The sequence below is a fragment of the Pan troglodytes genome, chromosome 8 (genome assembly GCF_028858775.2).
Source record: "Pan troglodytes isolate AG18354 chromosome 8, NHGRI_mPanTro3-v2.0_pri, whole genome shotgun sequence".
Taxonomy (NCBI): Eukaryota; Metazoa; Chordata; class Mammalia; order Primates; family Hominidae; genus Pan; species Pan troglodytes.
In genome coordinates, this window is record NC_072406.2 from 30776153 (window position 1) to 30802526 (window position 26374).

Below are 26374 nucleotides of genomic sequence, written 5' to 3' on the forward strand. Positions count from 1 at the left end.
TTTTCTTTTTAGAGATGCGGTCTCAGTCTGTCTCCTAGGCTGGAGGGCAGTGACGCGAACATAGCTCACTGCAATTTCGTGAGCTCAAGCAATTTTCCCACCTCTGCCTTCCAAAGTTCTGTGATTACAAGCCTGAGCCACAGCGCTGGGCCAAACATTCATTCATTCTTAAGAGCTTCTGGGGAAGAAACGCCTATTTCGCCCTGTTTCCCGTTTTTACCAGCGAGTCCAACAGGTCTTCTAACAGTGAGAAGACCGTCCCACTTGAGTGATTTTTTTTTTTCCTTTTTCATTTCTTTTTTTTTTTTTTTTACAGTCTGGAGTGCAGTGTTGTGATCTCGGCTCACTGCAACCTCCGCCTCCCTGATTCAAGAGATTCTCCTGCCTCAGCCTCCCGAGTAGCTGGAACTACAATCATGCACCACCACGCCCGGCTAATTTTTGTTATTTTTAGTAGAGACGGTTTCACCACGTTTGCCAGGCTGGTCCCGAACTCCTGGCCTCAAGTGATCCACCCGCCTTGGCTTCCCAAAGTGCTGGGATTACAGGCGTGAGCCACCGCACCCGGCCTCACTTGTGTGAATTTTACCGGAGCGTGTGTGTGTGTGTGTGTGTGTGTGTGTGTCTGTGTGTGTGTCTATTTACCAAGTGTCAGGCCTCTGAGCCCAAGCTAAGCCATTATAACCCCTGTGACCTGCACGTATACATCCAGATGGCCTAAAGTAACTGAAGAATCACTAAAGAAGTGTGGCCGGTTCCTGCCTTAACTGATGACATTACCTTTTGAAATTCCTTCACCTACTGAAATACAACCCCCAAATTCCTGACTTCTCCCATTTTATTAGCTGTGTGAACTTGGACAACGTAACCTATCCATGCCTCAGTTTCCTTAGTGGAAATAATTTTTAAAAATCGTGAGCAGAGATCGCCCGTTGCACTCCAGCCTGGACGACAGAATGAGACTCTGTCTCAAAAAAATTAAAAAAAAAGGAAAGGAAGGCTGGGTGTGGTGGCTCACCCCTGTAATCCTAGCACTTTGGGAGGCCGAGGTAGGCGGATCACTTGAGGTCAGGAGTTTGAGGCCAGCCTGACTAACATGGTGAAACCCCGTCTCTACTAAAAATACAAAAATTAGCGGGGCGTGGTGGCGGGCGCCTGTAATCCCAGCTACTCAGGAGTTGAGGCAGGAGAATCGCTTGAACCCAGGAGGCACAGGTTGCAGTGATTTGAGATCGCCCCATTGCACTCCAGCCTGGGTGACAGAGCGAGACTTAGTTTCGGAAAAGAATAAAAATAAAATAAAGGGAAGAAAGAAGTAAAACTGTTTGCAAATGAGAGCAATGTGTTTCCTAGAAAATCCCAGGAATCTCGAGGAATCCTAAAAAAAAACCTACTGGAACTACAAGATCAACATAACAAAAATCAATTGTTTTTCTACATGTGTACACGGAACAACTGGAAAATGAAATTTAAAATAAACCATACAATGTTAATCAGCATCCAAAAACATGAACTATATAGGGATAAATTTCACAAAATTTGTGTGAGATGTATACACTGAAAATTATAAATCATTGCTCAAAACTACAAATCTCTGCTGAGAGAAATGAAAGATCTAAATAAATAGCTGTTCCCTGCTCATGAATTGGAAGACTCCATACTGTTAAAATGTCAATTCTCTCCAAATCCCAGCAGATTTTTTTTTAACTTGACAAGCTAACTATAAAATTCATACAGAGGTACATAGGAAGAAGAAAGTTGGAGCACATATGCATCTGGTTTAAAGACTTACTATAAAACTAGTTTTCAACACACTGTGGTACACATAAGGTGAGACATAGAGATCAGTGAAACAGAATCAAGTCCAGGGATAGACCCATATGTATATGGTCAATTGATTTTTATAAGAAGCTAAGGTAATTTCCATGTGGAAAATATAATCTTTTCAATAAATGAAATGACTGGATACCCATATCAAAAAATAAATCTTACCTCACACCATAGACAAATAGTAAGTTGAAATGAATGACAGACCTAATCATGAAGCTATAATTACATAATTTCTAAGAAAATACAGAACAATCTTTGTGACTTTGGGGAAGGTGAAGATTTTGGAGGTAGAAAAAAGCACTAATCATAAAAAGGAAATAAAAGACAGATTGAACTTCATCAAAATGGGAAACATCTGTGTTTTCAAGACAACATTAAAAAAGTGAAAATATTCACAACAGATGTCTCTAACAAGGAATTTGTATCTGGAACATATAATGAAAGCTTACAACTTAATAAAACAATTCAATTTTTTGAAATGAGCAAAAGATTTGAATACACACTTCACAAAGATATAGAAATGGCCAATAGCCGGCCAGGCACTGTGGCTCACACCTGTAATCTCACCATTTTGGGAGGCTAAGGCAGGCGGATCACCTGAGGTCAGGAGTTCGAGACCACCTTGGTCAACATGGCAAAACCCCGTCTCTACTAAAAATACAAAAATTAGCTGGGCGTGGTGGCACGCCCCTGTAATCCCAGCCACTTGGGAGTCTGAGGCAGGAGAATCACTTGAACCTGGGAGGCGGAGGTTGCAGTGAGCCGAGATGGCACCACTGCACTCCAGCCTGGGCTACAAGAGCGAAACTCCATCTCAAAAAAAAAAAAGTAAAAAAGAAATGGCCAATTACACATGCAAAAGTGCTAAATCTTATTAGTCATTTGGGAAATGCAAATTAAACCCACAACGAGATAGCACCACACAACCACTCAAGTGGCTAATATATTAAAATGTTAGCAAGGATTGGCATTCTCATACAAGGCTAAAAAGAATACTGCTTTGGAATATAATTTGGCAATTTCTTACATCAATATACACTTACTTAGCATATGATCCAGTAATTTCACTCTTGGTATTTAACCAAGAGAAATAAAAACGTATGTCTACACTAAGACTTGAAACCAAATGTTCATAGCAGCTTTAGTAATAGTAATTCCAAACTGAAAATAACTCATGTGTCCATCAGTGTGTGAATGAATGAACAAATTGTAGTGTATTCACACAATGGAATATTACTCAGCAATAAAAAGGAACATACTATTGTACATGTCACATGAATGAATCTCATTAACTTTGTGCTGAGCAAAAGAAGCCATACACAAAATATTATATAGTATATGATTACTTTTATATAAAACTCTAGAAAAGCAAAATCTAATCTAAAGGGACAGAAAACAAAAAAGGTTGTTTCCTGAAGTTGGGGATTCCTGTAGGGAGACTAGACTAAGAATAAATACAGGAAAGCTTTTGTAGTAGTGTGAATGTTCACCATGTTGATTGTGGTGGTTACACAGCTTTACATATTTGTTACAACTCATCATACCGGCCGGGTACAGTGGTTCATGCCTGTAATACCAGCACTTTGGGAGGCTGAGGTGGGCAGATCATCCGAAGTCAAGAGTTCGAGACCAGCATGGCAAACACGGTGAAACACCGTCTCTACTAAAAATACAAAAATTAGCCAGGCATGGTGGTGCACGCCTGTAGTCCCAGCTACTCGGGAGGCTGAGGGATGAGAATCGCTTGAACGTGCAGGCGGAGGTTGCAGTGAGCCGAGATCATGCCACTGAACTCTGGTCTGGGCAACAGAGACTCATCTCAAAAAAAAAAAAAAAAAAAGCTCATCATACTGAACACATAAGATAGATTCATTTCGTTGAGTATAAATTATTAAAATTGATTTATAAATGCCATGAACACTACATATTTTAACGTGTAAAATGTATAATACTGATATGTTTAACATGAAACCCAAATGTTGTGGCAGAATGCCTTCGTATTTTGCAGTTAATAGTTTCCCTACCAAATATTCCTTTAAAGCATCGAATCTGCCACAAGATAGAAGTCATTTTCACAACAGTAATGCATGTTACAAAGTTCAATATAATAACATTTCGAAAAATAAACTTTTAAATGCCCTAGGAATAAATAATATTTCAACAGATTTGTAAAATCGTCCCTATAAAATGTGAATTTACCATGTACTATGTAGAAATAGGTGATACCAAAATGAATGAAACATGGAGCCTGTTTTCATGAAGCTAACAATTGTTATAAAATGGATAAGAAATCCATACAAATTAATATATTCTAAGATATGTTATTAACATGCCACCTCTCATGTGCCAGACACTTCAGCTGATTTAATCCACACAATCTTTTCAGGTAGGTATTACCATCCACATTTTACAAATGAGCTCATTGAAGCCTGGAGAAGTTAAGAAACTTGCCCAAGCTTCTCAGCCAATGGGCGGTGATTTTGAAGGACCACTGACTCCAAAGCCCATGTTCTATTATGAATTGCAGAATATAATAAATTTGGAAAGAGAATTACAAAGTGCTTTGGGAGCTAAAGAGCTGTCGAAAAATGTGATTTGTTTGGAGAATCAGAAAATGACTCATGCAAGAAATCACTTTTAAATGCTTAAAGAATAAGTATGATTTCAACAAATCGCAGAGGGTATTGCAGGCTGAGAGCTGAGCATGAACACGGGGGCGGGAAAAACAAACAAGTTTGAGGAGAAGTGAGTCGTGCAGATGAACGAAATGTTAGAGGTATTAGAGAAGAAGGATAAAATAGATACATACGGAGAACCACTCTATTTTAAAAGGCAGTATGAGCTTCTAAAGATTTTCAGTATGAAAACCACAGCGAAGAAACTCTGTTCTCAAAGATTAATTTGGGCCGGGCGCTGTGGGTCACCCCTATAATCTCAGCACTTTGGGAGGCTGAGGCGGGCAGATCACCTGAGGTCGGGGATTCAAGACCAGCCTGGCCAACATGGGAAACCCCGTCTTTACTAAAAATACAAAAATTAGTGAAGCGTGATGGCGCGCACCTATAATCCCAGCTACTCAGTAGGCTGAGGCGGGAGAATCGCTTGAATCTAGGAAGGAGAGGTTGCAGTGAGCGGAGATGGCACCACTGCACTCCAGCCTGGGTGACAGAGCGAGACTCTGTCTCAAAAAAACAAGTAATTTTGCAGCAGTGTATCAAATAAATTGGTATGAGGGGATGCAAGAAATGAGAGCTGTAGTCTAGGAGATAAGTAAGAAAGACCAGAACTGGGTTGGTGGCAATAGTCGTTGGAAAGTGGATGGTGAGGAGAACTTCAGTTTCAGCTGAAGAGGAAGATGAATAAGGAGATATCTTAAAAAATAAAATAAGGGACCGGGCGCGGTGGCTCACGCCTGTAATCCCAGCACTTTGGGAGGCCTAGGCGGGCGGATCATGAGGTCGGGAGATCGAGACCATCCTGGCTAACACACTGAAACCCCGTCTCTACTAAAAATACAAAAAATTAGCTGGGCGTGGTGGCGGGGGCCTGTAATCCCTGCTACTCCGGAGGCTGAGGCAGGAGAATGACGTGAACCCGGAAGGCGGAGCTTGCAGTGAGCTGAGACTGGGAGACAAGCGAGACTCCGTCTCAAAAATAAATAAACAAATAAATAAAATAAAATAAAATTAGCTTTTGGGGTACAAGTGGTTTCTGGTTTCATGAATGAAGCATATAGTGGTGAAGTCTGAGATTTTAGTGCACCTGTCACCTGAGTAGTGTACGTTGTACCCAATATGTAGTTTTTTTTTAATCCCTCAACGCCCTCCCCACCTCCCTGCTTCTGAGTCTCCAGTGTTCACTACACCACTCTGTGTGCCTATAGCTTAGCTCCCAATGATGAGTGAGAATATATGGTATTTGGTTTTCCATTCCTGGGTTGCTTCACTTAGAATAATGGCCTCCAGCTCCATCCAAGTTGCTGCAAAAGACATGAATAAGGAGATATATTAAGATAATAAGAGAATCAAAATAAGATTTTTATTTGTTGTTTTTTATTTGCCGAAGATGTCATGAAAGAGGGAGAGATTGATTATCTATTTGGAATGGGCTATTTTATGAAGCAAGATGACTCCGACAGTGGAATGATGAGGGATTAAGAAGATGGATGAAAAGATTAGGGTTTGTTTTTGTTTTTGTTTTTGACAGGAAGTCTCACTCGTCTCCAAGGCTGGAGTGCAGTGGCATGATCTCCGCTCACTGCAACATCTGCCTCATGGGTCCAGCGATTCTCCCGATTAGCTGGGATTCCAGGCACCCACCACCACATCCAGCTAATTTTTGTATTTTTAGTAGAGATGGGTTTTTGCCATGTTGGCCGGATTGGTCTCAAATTCCTGATCTCAGGTGATCCACCTGCCTCGCCCTCCCAAAGTGTTAGGATTACAGGCATGAGCCACCACACCTGGCTGGATTAGATTTCAAAAAGAGAAAAAAATCCTTCTTTCTCAGACAGGAATAAAGAAAATGGAGATAGAGATATTTTGAAGTAGGGAAAAGAAAGTTGAGGTAGGTAGCTCCACTGAGGGTAAGGTGTCCTGAGGGCAAATAAGGTTTGGAATGGCACCTCATATGTAACTTTATTTTACTTCTCAAAACATCATATTATTTTCCCAGTCTAAGGAATAGCCCTTGCCTTTAGAACAAAGGCATTTAGAGCTCTCTTTTATAACCTGAGCCCATAGAGGCCAATGGAATATTACCTCCTAGTCCATGCCATGGAAATCCTCTGATCCAGCCAGGCAGGTCTGTTCCCTGTCCAAAAAGTGACCTAGAGAGACTTTAATCCAAATCTCCTTTCTGTTCACCCTCCCTAACCTGTTGTTTTCCCTTCCCAACTGCTCCCCAAGCTGCTGTTTTCCCTTATACAAACAAGAATGTTTTGAAAATCTCATTCATTCTTCAAAGATGTTTCAAATCCCAGTTCTTTTAAGTGTCTTTCCCTGACCACTTAAATGTACATTAAATTCTCCAACAGTTTGTAGTGATAATGTGTCGTTTCTTTTGGCATTTCATTATACATCATTTTCTGCTTTTCCAACAGTTTGTAGTGACACAAATAGTTTGTAGTGATACCAATAGTTTGTAGTGATAATGTATCGTTTCTTTTGGCATTTAATTGTATATCATTTTCTGCTTTTCCTTAATTTACACTTGTGTATGTTTTGTCTATGAAGAAGAAATGCATATGAGAGATCACAAACTATATTTTAAAAAATCCTTCTCAAAAACCCATTAGTGTTTTGCAATTTTGAACAGCTTTGTGGAGTTATAAATGACATAGAACAAACTGCATATATTTAAAGTATACCATTTAATAAGTTTTAACAAATGTGTCCTCTGTGAAACTTTCACCACAATCAAGACAGAGAACATATCCATCACCTCGAAAAGTGTCCTCCTGCCCTTTTGTAATCCCCACCTCCTCCCCTGGCAACCACTCATCTGCTTTCTATCACTGCAGAGTAGTTTGCATTTGCAAGAAGGTTGTATAAATAGAATCATACATGACGTACTCTTTGTTGACTTTGTTTTTTTGTTCACTTGGGGTAATTACTCTGAGCTGGTCCTTGGCTGGCCCATGGGCATGTGATCTGTGTAGTCCATAGAGTCTTGCACTGAGAAGGGCTCTGTGCTTGTTTGGGCTGGGCACAGTGCCTCATGACTGTAATCCCAGCACTTTGGGAGGCCAAGGCAGGAAGATCATGAGGTCAGGAGATCGAGACCATCCTGGCTAACACGATGAAATCCCATCTCTACTAAAAATACAAAAAATTAGCCGGGTGTGGTGGCACACGCCTGTAGTCCCAGCTACATGGGAGGCTGAGGCAGGAGAATCCCTTCAACCCAGGAGGTGGAGCTTGCAGTGAGCCGAGATAGCACCACTGCACTCCAGACTGGGTGACAGAGCGAGACTCTGTCTCAGGAAAAAAAAAAAGAGAAAGCCTCCCTGGTTGTTTGAATGCTCCACTGTCTTTGTTTTTGAAGTTCTTAATGCTTTGTGAACAAGAAGACCTACATTTTCCTTTTGCACTGGGCCCCACACATTATATTGCTGATCCTGAAATAGAGATTCATCCATATGTGTGTATAGATTAACAGTTTATTTTGTTTTATTGCTGAGCAGTTATTCCATCATATGGATATCCTACAATTTGTTTATCCATTCATTCACCAAAAGCATTTGGGTTTTTTTCCAGTTACAAATAAAGGATCCATGAACATTTGTGTACAAGCCTATATAAAGATATGCTTTCAAGCTGGGCATAGTGGCTTATGCATATAGTCCCAGCACTTTGAGAGGCCAGGGTTAGAGGATAGCTTGAGGCCAGGAATTTGAGGCCAGGCTGGGCAACATAGCAATACCCTATCTTAAAAAAAAAAAAACAAAAAAAAACGATACGCCTTCATTTCTTTTAGGTAAATACTGAAACACAGAACGACTGAGTAACACAGTAAGTGTATGCCTAACTTTTTAAGAAACCACACTGTTTTCTAACTTTTTTTTTTTGAGACGGAGTCTCGCTCTGTCATCCAGGCTGGAGTGCATTGGTGCGATCTCTGCTCACTGCAAGCTCCGCCTTCCAGGTTCACACCATTCTTCTGCCTCAGCCTCCCAAGTAGCTGGGATTACAGGCGCCCACAACCACGCCTGGCTAATTTTCTGTATTTTTAGTAGAGATGGGGTTTCGCCATGTTAGCCAGGATGGTCTCGATCTCCTGACCTCGTGATCCACCTGCCTCGGCCTCCCAAAATGCTGGGATTACAGGCATGAGCCACTGCACCTGGCCTGTTTTCTAATTTTTTAAAGAGATTTACAAATGTTTTACTTTTTGCACAAAGAGTTAGCATGGTTTCTTTCATGGGATGGATGACCTGGATAATCCATTCAAGGAAGTTCCCTTAGTACAACTTAATGAAACCTATATCCTTTGCATACTGGGGAACATATTGAAGCTGTATTTTTGGATCACATCATGCTGGTTTTAGCAAGAACCCTGGCCAGTTTCACAGGTGGCTCTAGTATAGCTGCTGGAGACCCATCTTGCCCTTAAGAGTAAGAGGTGAAAGGAAACAGCTAGCACATACATGCACTTTTCAAATTTTTCCAGTTTTTCTAAAGTGGTTGCAGCATTTTACATTCCCATCAGCCGTGTAGGAGAGTTTCAGTTGCTCCACATTCTAGTCAACACTTGGTGTAGTCAGTCTTCGAAATTTTAGACATTCTAATAGATGTATTATTTCATTGTGGTTTTAATTTTCACTTCCCTAATGACTAATTATGCTGTTGCTTTTCATGTTCTTATTTGTCAGTTGTATATTTTCCTTGGTATAGTTACTGTTCAAATCTGCCCAATTTTTTTTTCTTTCTTTTTTTTTTTTTTTTAGACAGAGTCTCACTCTGTCACCCAGGCTGGAGTGCAGTGGCACGATCTCAGCTCCATCTCCCGGGTTCAAGCGATTCTCGTGTCTCAGCCTCCCAAGTAGCTGGGATTACAGGTGCAAGCCACCATACCCAGCTAATTTTTTTTTTTTTTTTTTTTTTTTGAGACAGAGTCTAGCTCTGTTGCCCAGGCTGGAGTGCAGTGGTGTGGTCTCCGCTCACTGCAACCTCTGCCTCCCGGGTTCAAGCAATTCTCTTCTCTCAGTCTCCCAAGTAGCTGGGATTACAGGTGCAAGCTACCATACCCAGCTAATTTTTTTTCTGATACAGAGTCTCGCTCTGTTGCTCAGGCTGGAGTGCAGTGGTGTGGTCTCGGCTCACTGCAACCTCTGCCTCCCAGGTTCAAGCGATTATCCTGTCTCAGCCTCCCAAGTAGCTGGGATTACAGGTGCCTGCTACGACGCCTGGCTAATTTTTTTGTATTTTTAGTAGAGATGGGGTTTCGCCATGTTGGCCAGGCTGGTCTCGAACTCCTGACTTTGTGATCTGCCCACTTTGGCCTCCCAAAGCGCTGGTATTTACAGGAGTGAGCCACCACAACTCTGCCTGTTGCTGAATTTTGTGGTGGATTAATTGCTTTCTTTAATTATTAAGTTTTGAGACTACTATATATTTTCTAGGTAAAAATCTTTTATCAGATATATGATTTGCAAATATTTTTTCCCAGTTCATGGGAGAATTTTTATTTATTTATTTTTTTAGAAACAGAGTCTCACTGTGTTGCCCAGGCCAGTCTTGAATTCCTGAGCTCAAGCAATCCTCCCACTAAAGTGCTGTGATTCCAGGCATGAGCCAGTGGGAGAATTTTCTTGACAGTACTTTTCACAGGGCAGAAGTTATTAATTTTGATGAAGTTCTGTTTATCAATTTTTTTCTTTGAAGGATTGAGTTTGTATTGTTATATCTAGGAAATTATTGCCTAGCCCAAGGTAACAAAGGTTTTGTCCTATTTTCTTCTGGAAATTTAATATTTGAGGTTTTTATTTGGGTCTATGATCCATTTTGAGTTAATTTTTGTATATGATACGAGGTATGAAATGAGGTTCATATTTTTGCTTATAAATATCCAAGTGTTCCAGGGCCATTTGTTGAAAACCTATCTTTTCTCTGCTGAATTGCTTCTTTACCTTGTCAAAAATCAGTTGTCCATTTACGTATGAATATATTTCTGTTAGGTCTATTCCGTTCTACTGATCTTCTTGTCTGTCTTTATGCCAGTAACGTATTGTCTTGATTGCCATAGCTTTATAACAAATCTTGAAATCAAGTCATGATTGGTGTTTGTGACAGTGACAGTGTTAATGATGTTAGTAATCTGTAATGTGTATGTTCTTAGCACATCATGATAGAATTTGACTAGGCATGGTAAGGTTACTACAACAGGCTGAGAGCAATGATACCACTAGAGAGAAGTGATAGCATTAATTTCAGAGGAAAAAAAACACTTTAAAATTTCACCAGTTTTTCTATTTGTAGGCATCGCAATAGGAAGGAATGTGAGGAAGAAAGCTGGTGCATTTGGGAGAACACTTGTGAAATGTAGCAGAAGGCCAGGCGTGGTGGCTCACGCCTGTAATCCCAGCACTTTGGGAGGCCGAGGTGGGTGGATCATTTGAGGTCAAGAGTTCGAGCCCAGCCTGGCCTATATGGCGAAACCCCGTCTCTACTAAAAACACAAAAATTAGCCGGGCATGGTGGCGGGCGCCTGTAGTCCCAGCTGCTCAGGAGGCCGAGGCAGGAGAATTGCTTGAAACCGGGAGGCAGAGATTGCAGTGAGCCGAGATTGTGCTACTGCACTCCAGCCTGGGCAATAGAGCAAGACTGAGTCTCAAATTAAAAAAAAAAAAAAGTAGCAGAAGTGAGCTGTAGTGGAAACAAATACAAAGAAAGGGAACGAGAACTGAAACATGAAGAGCAAGAAACCTATGAACACAGAGGACTGATCTGGGAATGATAAGTTGAGCATTGTGGTTTGGAAGGAATATTGGAATTCATTTAACCCAATCTCCTTATTTTTTTGTATTGATGTGAAAACTGAGAGACAAGGAAGGTCCCTTAGAGCTTATCTATAATCTCCTTTAGAACGGAATCAATCGTGCAAATTTGGTTCTAGGCTGACAGTTGAAAGTCAAGACTTTGTAAGTAAAATCCTTCTGTTCTGTAGGCATATTATTGTAAATAAGAACTTCATTCTTAAAGAACAATTTCATACCTTACAAAGTTGATTATGAAAATAAAACAAAACATACGCATATGCGATTTTGAATATTAATTATGTAAGACTAAAAACAGTATAAAAAGTAGTATTTTAAACGCTCCTTTGGGGAATATTTTCTACATTGGCACAGATATAGTCCAGGGAATTTTAGAATGAAAATAACTTTTTTCCCTTTGTAAATATGTAAATTTCATTTTGTAAATATGTATATGCATATAGAGTAAGCATATGCATTTTTCATTGTGCTAAATGTTGAATTGCCTTCAAAGCTGGAGTCATCTATTCTGAAAAATCTTTGAACGGTAAATGATGGGAAGGAATAGATTCCTTTGTGAGGTCTTCAGTTTCAAAGATCCTTACAATGTATCAGCTGCTGAGTCAGCAGAATCAACATCAACCCAGACTAGCTGGTAAGTGTTGCTAATCTAGTTGCCTGGTCTGTGGTAGTTACTAGGTGTTCATAAAAGAAAAAGACATGATCTTTATAATAGTGAAAGGCAAAAGTGGAAGAAGTCATAAATTGAATTATGGTGAATTGGATGAGTTTATATCATACTATTATTTGTTATGAAAAGGTTATTTATAGACCCTGACATTATATAGATTGGTTCAAACTTCTCCAAATAAGAGACGTCAGACTATGATAGAGCAGCTGTTCCAGAATATCCATTAGGAGCAAAAGAGCGACAGGGTTGGGGACAGGCCTGCAGTCTAGCTGCTGGGAAAGGGTCTGACTGAGGCTGTGGTTTTCAAACATTTTTGCTTTTTTGAAACATATACCTTCTCTCATATTTTTAAGTGATCTACAGTTTTTTTAAATCATAACCCTAAACAGTTGCAAAGTATATAATTTCTGGGAATTTTAACAGCTTTATTTAGGTGTAATTCAAATACAGTATCCGTGCATATTTAAAAATAAATATTGGCATATATACCAATATATGTCGAAAATGTAGTAACGAAAGCATTACTACAGTCAAAATAATGAAGATAGAGCATCGCCCCTTCCCACCCTTTCCCCCTCCCCAAAATACCCTATCTCTTTTAAAAATTTCCAGTGAAGCCATCTAGGCCTGGTGTTAACTTTGTTGAAAATTTTTAACAAGAAATTCAAATAGAGCTTTTCACATTAAATATTTCTTGGGGCTGGGCATGGTGGCTCACGCCCATAATCCCAGGACTTTGGGAGGCCAAGGAAAGAGAATCGTTTGAGGCCAGGAGTTTGAGACCAGCCTGGGCAACATAGCGAGACCCCATCTCTACAAAAAAAAAAAACATACAAATAAATAAATATTTCTTCAGTGAGCTTTATTAGTTCATGCCACTGAAGGGATTTGCCATTTCCTCCGTGTTGTCCAGTTTATGGGTCTAAAATTGGTCATAATATTTTCTTATTATCCTGTTAACATCTATAGCATCTGTAGTGATGCCACTTCTCTCATTTTGCAAGTTGACAGTTTGCGACTTTTCTTTTTTTCCCCCAATTAGTCTGGTTATAGTTTTATCAATTTATTAACCTCCTCAAAAAACTGGCTTTAGTTTCTTTTATTTTCTCTATTTGTGTCTTATTTCTCATTGATTTCCATTCTGATGTTTATTACTGCCTTTCTTCTGTGTACTTTGGGTTTCATTTGCTACTTTTTCTATTTTTTTAAGGTAAAAGCTGAGATCATTGATTTGAGACTTTTCTTCTTTTCTAACATAAGTGCTAATTTATACTATAAATATCTCTGTAAATACTGCTTTACTTGCTTTCCACAAATTTTGTTATGCTGTGTTTTCATTTGTATTCTATTTAAAATACTTTTCAATTTTCATTTCTCTTTGACCCTGGATTAGTAAATTAGTTGTTATTTAGTTTCCAAATGTTAATTAGTATGTTAATTTGTTTCCAATATTTGGAGACTTTCAACTAGCCTCTTGCTACATACTTTTAATTTAACTCCATTTTAGACAGAGAACATACTTTGTATGACTTGAATGTTTTTAGATTTATTGAGATTTGTTTTATATCCCAGACTATGATCTGTCTTGATAAATACCTCATGTACACTGGAAAATAATGTATATGCAGCCTTTATTGGATGTAGTATTCTAACAAGTTCCATTAAATCAAGCTTGTTGTTAGTACTGTTCGAGTCTCTATAGCCTTACTGATTTTCCCCTATTTGTCCTGTCAATATTGAGACAGGGAAGTTAAAATTTCAACTATATGATGTAGTTGTTTATTTTTCCTCAAAATTCATCATTTTGTTTCATGTACTTTGAAACTCTGTTGTTATATGCAAAAATGTATAAAATTGTTATATTCTCTATGTTTTTATTTTTAAAATAACTTTCTTATACACATCATATAGTTGGGTCTTGTTTTTAAAAAATAGACTGACGATTCCTGCCCTTTAATTGCAGTTTAGATCTTTTGTATTTAATATAATTATCAATGACTAGGTCAAAATCTATCTTCTTACTTTTGTTTTCTATTTGTCTCTTCTGTTCTTTTTTCTTCTTGTCCTCATTTGCTGCCTTTTTTTGAATTATGTGAATTTAAAAAATTTTTATGTATTTCCACCATTGTCTCTCTATATCCTTTTGTTTGATTTTCTTTTGGGGGGTATTGCTCTAGAGGTTAGAGTATGCATTTTTAACTTATCATAATCTACTTTCAAATAATATTTATACCATTGCATGTATAATGTAAGAACTCTTCCAGTATTATATTTCTATTTGTCTTCTCCTATCTTTTGTGATATTATTTTGATATATTTTACTTTTGCCTATGCTATAAACCCCATAATACAATTATTTTTGTTTTTAAATATATTTTAAAATGAGAAAGAAGTGTCTTTTATATTTACTCTCACATGACCATTCAGATTTTCATTTTGTTTTTTAGATTCAAATCTCCAAGTGACCCCATATTTCTATTGCCTGAAGAATTTTGGATTTTTGTTTGTTTGTTTGAACATTTCTTATTGTGTAGGTTGCTGATGATGAGTTCTTTCAGCTTTTTTTGTATGCAGGGGATGTGGCCCCAGGACCCCCATGCAGATACCAAAATCTACAGATGCTCAAGTCACTTTATTTCAACTTCATTTTGAAAAAGATTTTTGCTGGTATAAAATTCTACATTGACAGTTTTTAAATTTCAGGACTTTAAAGGTACTATCCACCATCTTTTTAAAAAATTTTACAATTTTATTAGGAGTCTACGGTAATTCTTATCTTTATTCCTCTATGTATAATGTGTCTTTTTGTTTTCTGGATGCTTTTACTATTTTATCATTATCACTGATTTTCAGTAATTTGATCATGCTGTGCCTTAGTGCCGTTTTTGTTGTTGTTATTTATTATGACTCGGGTTCACTTACAGTCTCAGATTAGTAAGAATATAGTTTTCATTTAATTTGAGAAATTTTGGGGGTTTTTTTGAGACGGAGTTTCACTCTTGTTGCCCAGGCTGGAGTGCAATGGCGTGGTCTCGGCTTGGCGCGATCTCGGTTCCCCGTAAACTCTGCCTTCCAGGGTTCAAGCAATTCTCCTGCCTCAGTCTCCTGAGTAGCTGGGATTACAGGCATGCGCCACTATGCCAGGCTAATTTTGTATTTTTAGTAGAGACGAGGTTTCTCCATGTTGGTCAGGCTGGTATTGAACTCCCAACCTCAGGTGATCCGCTCGCCTCAGCCTCCCAAAGTGCTGGGATTACAGGTGTGAGCCACCGCGCCCGGCCCTCCCCGCCCCTCTTTATTACTTTCTATGGAACTCCAATTACCCATGTGCTATACTGCTTTATATTTTTCTATAGGTCATTGAGATTTTTTATTTTTCAGTCTTTCTCTTCTATGTGCTTCAATTTTGTATAGTTTCCGTTGCTGTGTCTTCAGGTTCACTTATTTTTTCTACTGTAGTGTCTAAACTCCCATTAATTCTTTTTTTAAAATGATTTTTATTCTTATTTTTTGAGATGGAGTCTTGCTCTGTCGCCCAGGCTGGAGTGCAGTGGCACGATCTCCACTCACTGCAAGCTCTGTCTGCCAGGTTCACGCCATTCTCGTGCCTCAGCCTCCTGAGTAGCTGGGACTACAGGTGCCCGCCACCGCACCCGGCTAATTTTTTTATTTTTATTTTTAGTAGAGACGGGGTTTCACCGTGTTAGCCAGGATGGTCTCGATCTCCTGACCTCGTGATCCACCTGCCTCGGCCTCCCAAAGTGTTGGGATTACAGACGTGAGCCACGCCTGGCTAAACTCCCCTTAATTTATCTAGTGGAAGTTTTATGTCAGATAGTGTAATTTTAATCTCTAGAATTGCCATTTGCTTCTTTTTTGATGCCTTTTATTTCTCTCCCCATTATGTTCATCTTTTTGTAAGCCCTTGAGCATGTTGATCACAGTTAGAACTCTTTAAACATTCTTATGTTAATTCAATCATCTCTTTAATTTCCGGGTCTGTTTCCATGGACTGATTGCCCTACTGGTTATTAGCCACGTTTTCCTGCTCCTTTTATGTGTTCAGTAATATTTTATTGGAGTCTGGCCATTGAAGAATTTTATATTTTTGAGTGCCGTAAATATATGTATTCCTGTTAAGAGTTTCATACTTTGTTCTGCCCCTGATTTATGTTGCCCAGCTTACTTTTCAAGAGTTTACTCTTTAAGCTTTTTTAGAGCAAAGGTAGAGGTAGACTTCCATGTCAGGCCACTCCCCACTACTAAGACATTAGCCTTTTGGGGTATTTACTTAACACTCAGTGTATTCAACTAATTTTCTTCCTTCTGGCTTTGAGAACTGAAATGATTCCCTGACTTGTATGAACTGTTGGGATTTTTCAGATTTTGCTTCCCTGGTAGTAGGTCTTTGCCTAAAAGTGCTTTGCCCAAACTTGTAGAGCTTTACCGTACCCATGACTAGATTGTCATTCAAAGCCGCAAGGGGAACACTTGTGCAGACTTCTTTCTTTTTTTTGAAATGGAGTTTCGCTCTTGTTGCTCAGGCTGGAGTGCAATGGCGTGATCTTGGCTCACTAAACTTCTGCCTCCCGGGTTCAAGCAATTCTCCTGCCTCAGCCTCCCAAGTAGCTGGGATTACAGGCACCTGCCACCACGCCCAGCTAATTTATTTCATTTTTAGTAGAGACCGGGTTTCACTATGTTGGCCAGGCTGGTCTCCAACTCCTGACCTCAGGCAATCCACCCACCTCAGCCTCCCAAAGTGCTGGGATTACAGGCGTGAGCCACCACACCCAGCCCCTTGTGCAGATTTCTGAAGCTCTTCCCTGCATAGCACCCTCCTAATATATTGCCCTCCAAATTCTAGTCTCTTGGTCTCCTCAAACTTTGATTTTTGTCTCTTCAATGCAATAAGACCTTTGGGTTCTTTTGGGGCCCCACCTCCCTGTGCCACAGCCTAGAAACTGATTCCAGGCAGAACGCTATTGTAATCATTGGGCTCACTGCATATGTTTCCTTTCTTCTTGAAATCATAGTCCAGTGCTGCCTGTTGTCTCATGTTTGAAAGCATTCCATATATTTTGTCCAGTGTCTTATTTGCTTATTGTAAAAAGGTAAGTCTGGATCCTGTTACTCTCTCATGGCCAGTAATGGAGGTTTGCCATTTTAATCATAATAAATTTTATTTATTTACTGCGTTTAACAAACATTTATGGAATATCTACCGTGAAGAGCCCAGAAACAGGGAAAAATGATTCACACTAATGCTTATAGAATTAAAAAGTTACAATATTGTGGTAGCTTTTAAGTATGACCCCAAAATTCTTTGACACTGTTTCCACCAAGAGGTAAATTTTATTTCCTCTTCCCTTTAGTGTAGATGCTGTGACTGCCTGTCCAAAAGAACATGACTGAAATGATGCTGTGCTTATTTCCTAGCCTAGGTCTTAAGAAACTGGCAGTTTCCCGGCTCTTGCAATACTCAGTTGTATGCCCATCCAACACACTGAGAGGAACCAAGCAGATACATAGGAGCTCCCATGTAGTTGTTCTGGTTGGTAACCCCAATGACTCAGTCAACTGCTAGGACCAACTGCCAGACATATAACTGAGCAAACTTTGAAATGACTATAGCCCTGGCTGTAGTCATTCCAGCCTCTGAGCTACCCCCGCTGAGACTGTGTGGTCCTGGCTAAGTTCTAACCAAATTTCTGTTTGTAAGCAAAATAAATGATTGTTGTTGCCCTAAGATGCTAAATTTGCAATTTGCAGTGCTTTTTTTTTTTTTTTTTTTTTTGAGATGGAGTTTCGCTCTTGTTGCCCAGGCTGGAGTGCAATGGTGTGATCTCGGCTCACTGCAACCTCCACCTCCCGTGTTCAAGCGATTCTCCTGCCTCAGCCTCCTGAGTAGCTGAGATTACAGGTATGGGCCACCATGCCCAGCTAATTTTGTATTTTTAGTAGAGACAGGGTTTCTCCATGTTGGTCAGGCTGGTTTTGAACTCCCGACCTCAGGTGATCTGCCCCCCTCAGCCTCCCAAAGTGCTGGGATTACAGACGTGAGACAGCGTGCCCAGGTATAATAGACACCTGTAACACATACCATACCATTAAGTGCTATATAATAGAGGTAGTCAATTAACAAATGGATTAACAAATATTTATTATGTGCCTATTACTAGTCAGGTACTGAGTCAGGAAAGGCTTTTAAGAAGCAAAATCTAAGTGGAAGTTTAGAGGAGATCTAGGACCTAAATAGAGTAAGAGCAGGAAAAGCAGAAAGAGTTGCTTATTTGAAGATACAAAAAGCATGGGGGCGAATGCTAGTAGTTCAGAAAGGCTAACGTAGAGGGTAGGAGAAAAAAAACTGTGAAGAGATGAGTTACTGAGAGGTCAGTTCATTAAGGAGGTAATGCTAAAGAAGGGGGGTTTAATCCTGAAGGTAAGGCTACTCTGCACACTTGTAATCATACAATTAATTCAATTTTTTATTTAATGACTATCTTCCCCAAAGGCTGTACTCCAAAAAGGCTAAATCTCACAGAGCTTTTATCCCTATAATTCCAGCATCTAAAATGTTACCTGGCACACATGGGAGTTAATAAATATTTGCTGAATGACTGAGTAACTGAAGAAACCCTGTAAGAATTTTAAGGAAATGATATATAATCAGATTTGTGTATTAGAAAAATCATTCTGGTGGTAAGACAGAGAATGGTTTAGAGGTAATAGCTGTATTAGCTAGCTTGGGCTGCCATAACAAAATACCAGAGTGAGTGACTTATACAACAGAAATTAATTTTCTCGCCGTTCTAAAGGTTGGAAGTCTGAGATCAGGGTACCAGCCTGGTCGGGTTCTGGCGAGGGCTCTCTTACTGGCCTGCAGACAGCTGCCTTCTCGCCACATCCCCACATGGCAGAGAGAGGGAGAGACAGCAAGCAATCCAGTGTCCTTCTTATAAGGGCACTAATCCCATTAGCAAGGCCCCAGCCTCATGACCTCATCTAACTGTAATTATCTCCCAAAGATTCTGTCTCCAAGTACCATCACATTGGGCATAAGGGCTTCAACATTTGTATTTTTGAGGATACAATTCAGTCCACAGCTGTAGGAAAGCAGAAAAGACAGCAGGAGGTGAATGTAGTAACTTGCCTAAGAGATGAGGGTATAAACTAAAGTAGTGACAATGCAGAGGAAGAGGAAAGACTGAGAAATAGTAATCATTCCTACTTGGGCTGGAATTATTAAACTGTTAAAAACCTTCCCAGGATATTCTTTTTCCTGAATTTGAAAATTATAGACTTTTTCCTGTAGTAACTCTATTTGCATACCGGTTTTTTTTTTTTTTTTGAGACAGAGTCTCTCTCTGTCGCCCAGGCTGGAGTGAAGTGGCCCGATCTCGGCTCACTGCAACCTCCATACCCCAGGTTCAAGCGATTCTCCTGCCTCACCCTCCTGAGTAGCTGGGATTACAGCTGCCCACCACCACGCCCAGCTAAGTTTTTGTATTTTTGGTAGAGACCGAGTTTCGCCATGTTGTCCAGGCTGGTCTCAAACTCCTGACCTCAGATGATCCACCTGCCTCAGCCTCCCAAAGTGCTAGGATTACAGGCGTGAGCCAACACACTTGGCCAGTATTTTTGTTTTTAATGTAGATGAATTTTCAAAATCAAACTGAGAATAAAGGGATATAACATTTAACAAACTACAGAATTTATTAAACATACAACATTACAGAAACATTTTAATATGCCATTGATATGTAGTCTTAAAAACGTTTTAAAAACTGTGGTAATACTAAAAGTGAAACTCATAGAATTTCAGTATTTTAAAGGGATAATAAGGGGCGTTAACCACAAAATACAAAGCATTTCACTTTTTATGTTTGTCTTTTAAGTTAAATATTAAAAATTTTATATTTAAAAAATGTTTATTATTTATACAGCACATTAATCATCGAGACCCCCCTGCCCCCATAGCTAAAGTCATTCTAGGTCAGAATACACGGATACTGCTCTCAATACTAGTATGTATTATTCCCAGTGCACACATATTGATAATCAAGGCTTGAACAGTTTGTGCCCTGGCTTATTGCTGGCAACAGAGTAATTCAGTCCGGAGTACAGAACATGTACAAATGCATTTTCATCAATATCTGGCTCTGATACACCCAGTCTGAGCCACCAATATCTGGCTCAGGCACTTATGATAATGGCCCAAGACACTGCTCAGGATCTTAAGGTAAACAAGTTGTCACCTAATTCTGTCAGCCCAGCAATCAAAGCACATTTTTGAGAGGGAATGTTCTGACTTCCGTATCAGTCGTGATATTTCCGAATAATTCTATACTTGTCATAATGAAACACAAGCACGCTTTTGGTATTGGCCCTTCAAAATATTAAGAAACTGGTGGTACCAACACACCATTTTTGACATTGTTGTATTTTAACATTTTTTCTGCTTTTGAAAGGAATACATGCTCATCATTAAAATATTTTGAATAATAAAATGCACAAAGAACAAAAACATTGTCTAGAATCTTGCCACTCAGAGACAATCATGTCATAATATTGTCATGTATTTCCTTTCAGATTTTTTAAATTGTGGGCATTTGTAATTTTATAAGGTTTGTTAACTTCCTTCTGAAAACTTATGTATTCAGATGTCTATGTAAATATGAATCTGTATTATGCACCTTAAATGGCTGTGTAGTTTTCACATCTTATGTACTATGATTTAATTGACCAGTGTAAATTACAGTGATCAGTTACACTTATTTAGTGCTTACTCTATGCCAGGCACTGTAATAAGCGTTTTGCTTGTACTAATTCATTTGATCCTCACAACGCTATTATTCCTGTTTCTTACACATGAGGAAACTGAGACACCAAGAGGTGAAGCAATTTGTCCAGTCACTTAATGTGGGACATTTAATGGCTGGCAATGCTTTGATCCTTTAGACAATGTTGCCATGTATACCTTTGTTCATGTTTTAAAAGAATGTCTTTAGGATTAATTTGCCGAAATGGAATTGCTGGGTCCTAAGGTTTTAAAAATTTTTTTACATGCTTCCAAATATTTCCCTTAGGAAGATTATACAGTATTTACACTTCATCCAACAGTATGTGAGTGTCTGACTCCTCACATCCCTGATTCTTTGCAATTTTTTTCTTTTTTTGAGACGGAGTTTCGCTCCCGGGTTCAAGCGATTCCCAGCCTCAGCCTCCCGAATAGCTGGGATTACAAGCGCGCACCACCACGCCCGGCTAATTTTTTGTATTTTTAGTAGAGACGGGGTTTCACCATGGCCAGGCTGGTCTTGAACTCCTGACCTCAGGTGATCTGCCGGCCTCGGCCTCCCAGAGTGCTGGGATTACAGGCGTGAGCCACCGCGCCCGGCCGATTCTTTGTAATTTTTACCTAAATGACAAAACATTATCTAACTGCTACTTTAATTTGCACATTTCACTTTTAGAGGCGGGATTTCATTTTTAATGAATTTTTAAGCACTCTTTGATTACTATGTATTAATCTTGTGTTGACATGTCAATATTAGTTTCCACGCTACATTTGGAGATGCCGTAATTTGCGGGATAATTTCTATTTACGTACAAGATGTGCTTACTAAGTTTGTTCCAAGTGGGACGCAACAACATCTCTAGTAGATGCTCCTTAAAACTTCTCCATCACACAGAGAATAATTTTTATTGGTTAACTAAACTTATAAGTAAAATAATTAAACCAACATTTTGGGTTGCTAGGAATCACTCACAGATCAACTTTTAGCTCTAGTTTTTTTCTGTTTTCTTTTTTTTGCTCAGTCTAGGGAGGCTATCGTGGGCTGTGAAAGACATGTCACCAACCATCACAGCTGCTGAGTGATTGCACGGTTAGTCAGTAGGTGCCAACGCCCTACTAGAAGAGCTGTCTGCAGATTCCAAAGCCGGGCGTTCAGGGACTCCCGGGAAGGAGCCAGCGTTACCTCAGCCTCTCCGAGGGACACGCGCGCCGTGAACACTCCCCTCTTGGGATTCAGGCCAATTCGTTCAGCTCCCATGACTTCATCCAAGCAAGTTTGTCACCTCACGCAGCTAATTAAACTGTTTACCTAGAAGATGATCCAGAGGAATTTCCATTTCCTTCCAGAGGGAATACAAGGTTATGATAACCGAGAGAGCGAGAGGGAAAAAGGGGCACAGCTCGACCCGAACGAACTCAACCTGCTTTCTTTCTCCTGGGTCTCCCAGTCACTCCTGGGGTTGTTAGTAGGCTTCAGCACGCCTGAAGGACCCCGTCCTCCGGAGACTCCTAGCCAAGGGAAAAGCAGAAAACACAAGAGCTAATTCCACTCTTATGTGTGACTAATTAAAAGAGGAGTCAGGCAGAGGGCACTCCCTGTTCAGCCTTTACCGATGGGGCAGGCTCGGGGCAGCTTTGAGACAGGCAGCGCCAAGGTCGCCCAGATTCCCGAAAAGCTCCGCGCGGGGGCTTCCTCGGCTCCTTGCTGTTGCCGCCGCCGCAGCTGCTGCCGCGGTTGGTGGGGTTGGGTGAGAGGAGGAGCTGTCGCGGACCCTGTAGAGTCGGTCTCTCTTGCTCTTTTTGCCTGAGGAGTCTTCCAACCTACGTCGAGCCCTGACTCCCGTGCTGTCGAGGGGGAGTCCCCGGGGACACCTCGGCACGCAGTGGAGATGCCTCTTTTTGCCACCAATCCCTTCGATCAGGATGTTGGTAAGTGTTTTTGCCTCTCCCTGCCCATTCCTCACCGGACTGCACGCTCACTCTGCCAGCCCCTGCCTGCATTCAGGACCCTCGGGCCAGGGCCGAGGAAGAGCTGGCTCTTCCCCTTTCCTGAGGCTCCCTCCTTCAGAGCTGGGAGGAGGTTGAGGGCTTGGCGCATCCTCTTTGAAAGAAATGGGACTCATCCTGTGAAATGGGCCTTGAGCTAGGACTGTAGGTTGCCAAAGAACTGCTGAATGGGTTGGTGTAAAGGGCCTGGGAGGAGCAGCTGGTGTAGCAGCTGGTGCAGGGACTGTGCTTCTGGAAGAACAGCGAAGGGCTTAAGGCGTATGTTGGCTAGATTAGGATTGTAAACCCTGTACCAAAAGTGCTTGCCTAGACAAATAAATGTTGAGCGTCTGGAACTGGCAGAATGTTTTAGGTAAGGTTCCTTAGAGGATTTTAAAATCTTTTGTAACGGTAACTGAAGGAGGGAGCTCTGGTTAAGGGTAGACTCTCAAAAATGTTAGGAGCGATGAAGATGAATTACTTGGCAACGACTGAAACCGAATTGAGGACCTGAGCCTTCGGGATGTCTCTCTTAGGCTAGGTCTCTGCACTTTAAAAGGTGTAAAGAAGTGTGGAAGAAGTTGTTGAATCTGGAAAGAGTTTGAAATGCTACATTTTTGTTGTTTTCTGAATCACTGGTATTAGGTACTGATGATGTCAATTCAATAGGTTTGCTTTTGGTTTTTTATTTTATTTTATTTTATTTTTTCTGACTTGAAGATAATAATTATGGGAATTTGAGTTTCCGGGGAGAGAATTTTGGTTTACTTTGAACGCACGTAGGAACTACCTTGGCACACAAGTGTGGAATGAAAGCAAGCCAAATACCATTTCCAAATCCCTTATGGCAGAATGTAATCATTACTGTGAATAAGGACAACCTTATGAATTTACTTGTCTTTGTGTATTTTAATTATGAAAGGTGGATGTTGAATTTTTCTTTTTAAACTCTTCCTTAGAGCATGTCACTGAAACTTGGAGGTTTATATAAGAGTAGAAAAAAGTTCACTCCTTACCTCTGCCACTTCTCAGCTCACGGTGAAATCATAGGCAAGTTAAATTTTTGAGTTCCAGTGTTCTTGTCTTTAAAGAGGGGAAAACACATCATTCCATTCTGCAGTTAAATAATATGTCTAGAGGGCCTGCTACAGTACCTTTATGTGGTTGGCACTTACTAGATGCTACCTTTTTTGTTCCACCTTAAATGAGTGTCCTGAATCTTAGCAGTGGACGAAACCTTGGAGATCACCGATTATACTTAATGAATTGGAAAATTGCATTTAATTTAATAAGCAGTTAGCACACACTACAGGACACAGCGACTCAGTGACATAAGAGATACAGTGATGAGCAAGGCCTAGTTGCTGTTCTCAAGCAGTTTTACATCTCACTACATGAATCTCTAGGGGAAATACTTAAAACAGCTTCTTAATACTTGCTTCTTCTGTTTACAGCACCTTTGTCTAGTTTTCTTGGTCCTGTATAATTTAGCTAGCAACTACCCAATCACCTTTATATTCTACTGACTTTGTGAACACATATTTGCATTGGATTCAGGTAAATTTCTTACTGTCAAACCCGTTCCTAGTAGCTGTACCACCCAGTTCAAACACAGGCACCTTCTTGCCTTTATGCTTTTGTCCTATGCTTATGCTTTCTTTTATCTTTCAACATATCCTTGTGTGTTAAGGCCAACTCAGATCCAACTTGTTACACCTGAGTCATTTCCTGATTACTGTAGCAAAGGGTTTCTCAGTAGCAACGTTATTGATGGTTTGGGCCAGATAAATATCTTTGTCATAGGAGTTTGTCCTGTGCAATGTAGGGTGTTCAGCCTTATCCCTGGCCTTTATCCACTAGATGCCGGTGACACCCAGCCCCCACTCATGATTTTAGAAGTCACAGGACATTGCTAAATGCCCCCTGGAAGGACAAAATACCTCCCAGTTGAGAACCGCTGCACTAGTCCACTCTAATTTCCACCTTCTTACAAAATCCTCTAACTTATTTTAGCATTTTTGCCTTTACCGAATTATTTAGCATTCAAGATAGTTTTATACTGTATTTTCCTCCTTAATGAGTGGTTGCTACATAGGAGGTATTTAATAAATGTTTGTTGAGTTGAGAATGTGTCAGTTGAGCCTGCCAGACAGTATACTTCTTCAGTGTAGCAACATTGTTTTGCTCCAGAAAAGCTTACTTTTTAAAGTTGCTCAGGTTTTGGTATTGGACCAATTCTCTTCTCACAATCCTTGTATTGAAATATTACAAAAGGTTTATCTAAGAAGACCCCTCAGAGATTCCCAGTACATAAGCCTTGCACAGAGTCCAGTAGACTCATATTATTTTTTAATAGTATAACATATAGAATACAGTGTATAGAATACACTTAACAATTTTTTCTTTCACCATATCTACCAATGAATATGTCATAACATTAAAGTAACTCATTTGATACAGTTATTTATCACTTAACACTCGTATACATTTGCACATCTTCAAAATTAATTGTCTTCAGTCTTAATCTGAGGCTGAATCAGAAATTCACTGACTGATTTATATAATATAACATTTTTTATAAAGAGACACAATGCTGGTGATAGCTTTTCCCTTGGAAGAAACACCGAAAGATGTTACTAGAATGTGAGCTCTGTGAGGACAGGGATTTTTGTTTGATTTTTTCACTGCTGTATCCCTAGCTGTAGACCAGTTTTTGGCATGCTGAAGAACCTTCAGTAAACATTTATGGAATAAATGAATCTCATTTTGGACATTATAATTCAAGAGCTGAATTTAGAAGAAACGTAAAGATAACTTATTTCATCAAGTTTGTATTTCAGAGTCTCTAGTGACTTCCACCTTGCCAAATCCAATGGTCACTTTCTAGTCCATTTCTTTGTTGATCTCTTAAGCATTCCTCTTTGATATACAGTATTTTATTCATGGGATTTCAGGACACCAAACTTTTTCTCATTTTCTACTTAGCTCCTTTTAAATTTTTTTGCTTCCCCTTTTTGCAGCTTCTAAAAGTTGAGTGCCCTGTGGCTCAGTTCCGGAGCCTCTTCTCTCCTTCCACTTTTTTTTTTCCCTTAGAGTATTAGGAAGCAATTTAGCTTAGTGTTAAGAATTCAGACTGTGGCCACACTGCTTGGATTCAGTCCCAGGTTTGCTGCTTACCGGTAGTGTGATTTTTGGCCTAGTTGCTTAGATAATCTGTGTCTCAGTTTCCTTATCTTTAATATGGAATATAAGAGTAATAATAGTTCTTACCTCAGAGAGTTGTTAAGAGGGTTGAGTTAATATTTGTAAAGCACTTAGAAAAATTTCTGTACTTTTTATTAAGTAAGATTTTAAAAAGAACCTCATCTAATTTCTTAGCTTTAAATACCTAGCGTATTCTGGTGACTCCTGGATTTATGTTCTTACTCTCAGCCTCTTGCCTGAGCTCTCGACCTAGATATCCATCTCCTTACTGAGCATCTCCATTTGGATTCTGCTTAGAGTCTAAAAACATTCAAAAACTCAATTCTTAGTTCTTTGCCCAAACCTGCTCTTTCCTTCATCCTTGCCCTTCTCAGTAGACAACATGATT

The 26374-nt window shown here is 39.8% G+C and overlaps 1 protein-coding gene across 5 annotated transcripts in view; it reads left to right on the top strand.

Moving 5' to 3' along the window:
• Window positions 1-26374, top strand: part of STAM (signal transducing adaptor molecule) — a 239768-nt gene that overhangs the window by 144331 nt on the left and 69063 nt on the right. For 2 of the 5 annotated variants that reach the window (XM_063781438.1, XM_001153098.7), the window contains exon 3: window positions 21819-22725. Coding sequence is in view for 2 of the 5 variants with exons in the window: in XM_001153098.7 (XP_001153098.1) it covers window positions 22686-22725 (40 nt within the window). In the remaining 3 variants the exon portion in view is untranslated. Of the gene's footprint in view, window positions 1-11819; window positions 11961-21818; window positions 22726-26374 lie in introns of those variants that run through there. The other 3 variants (XM_054660795.2, XM_063781439.1, XM_009458029.5) reach the window with 3 other exon arrangements.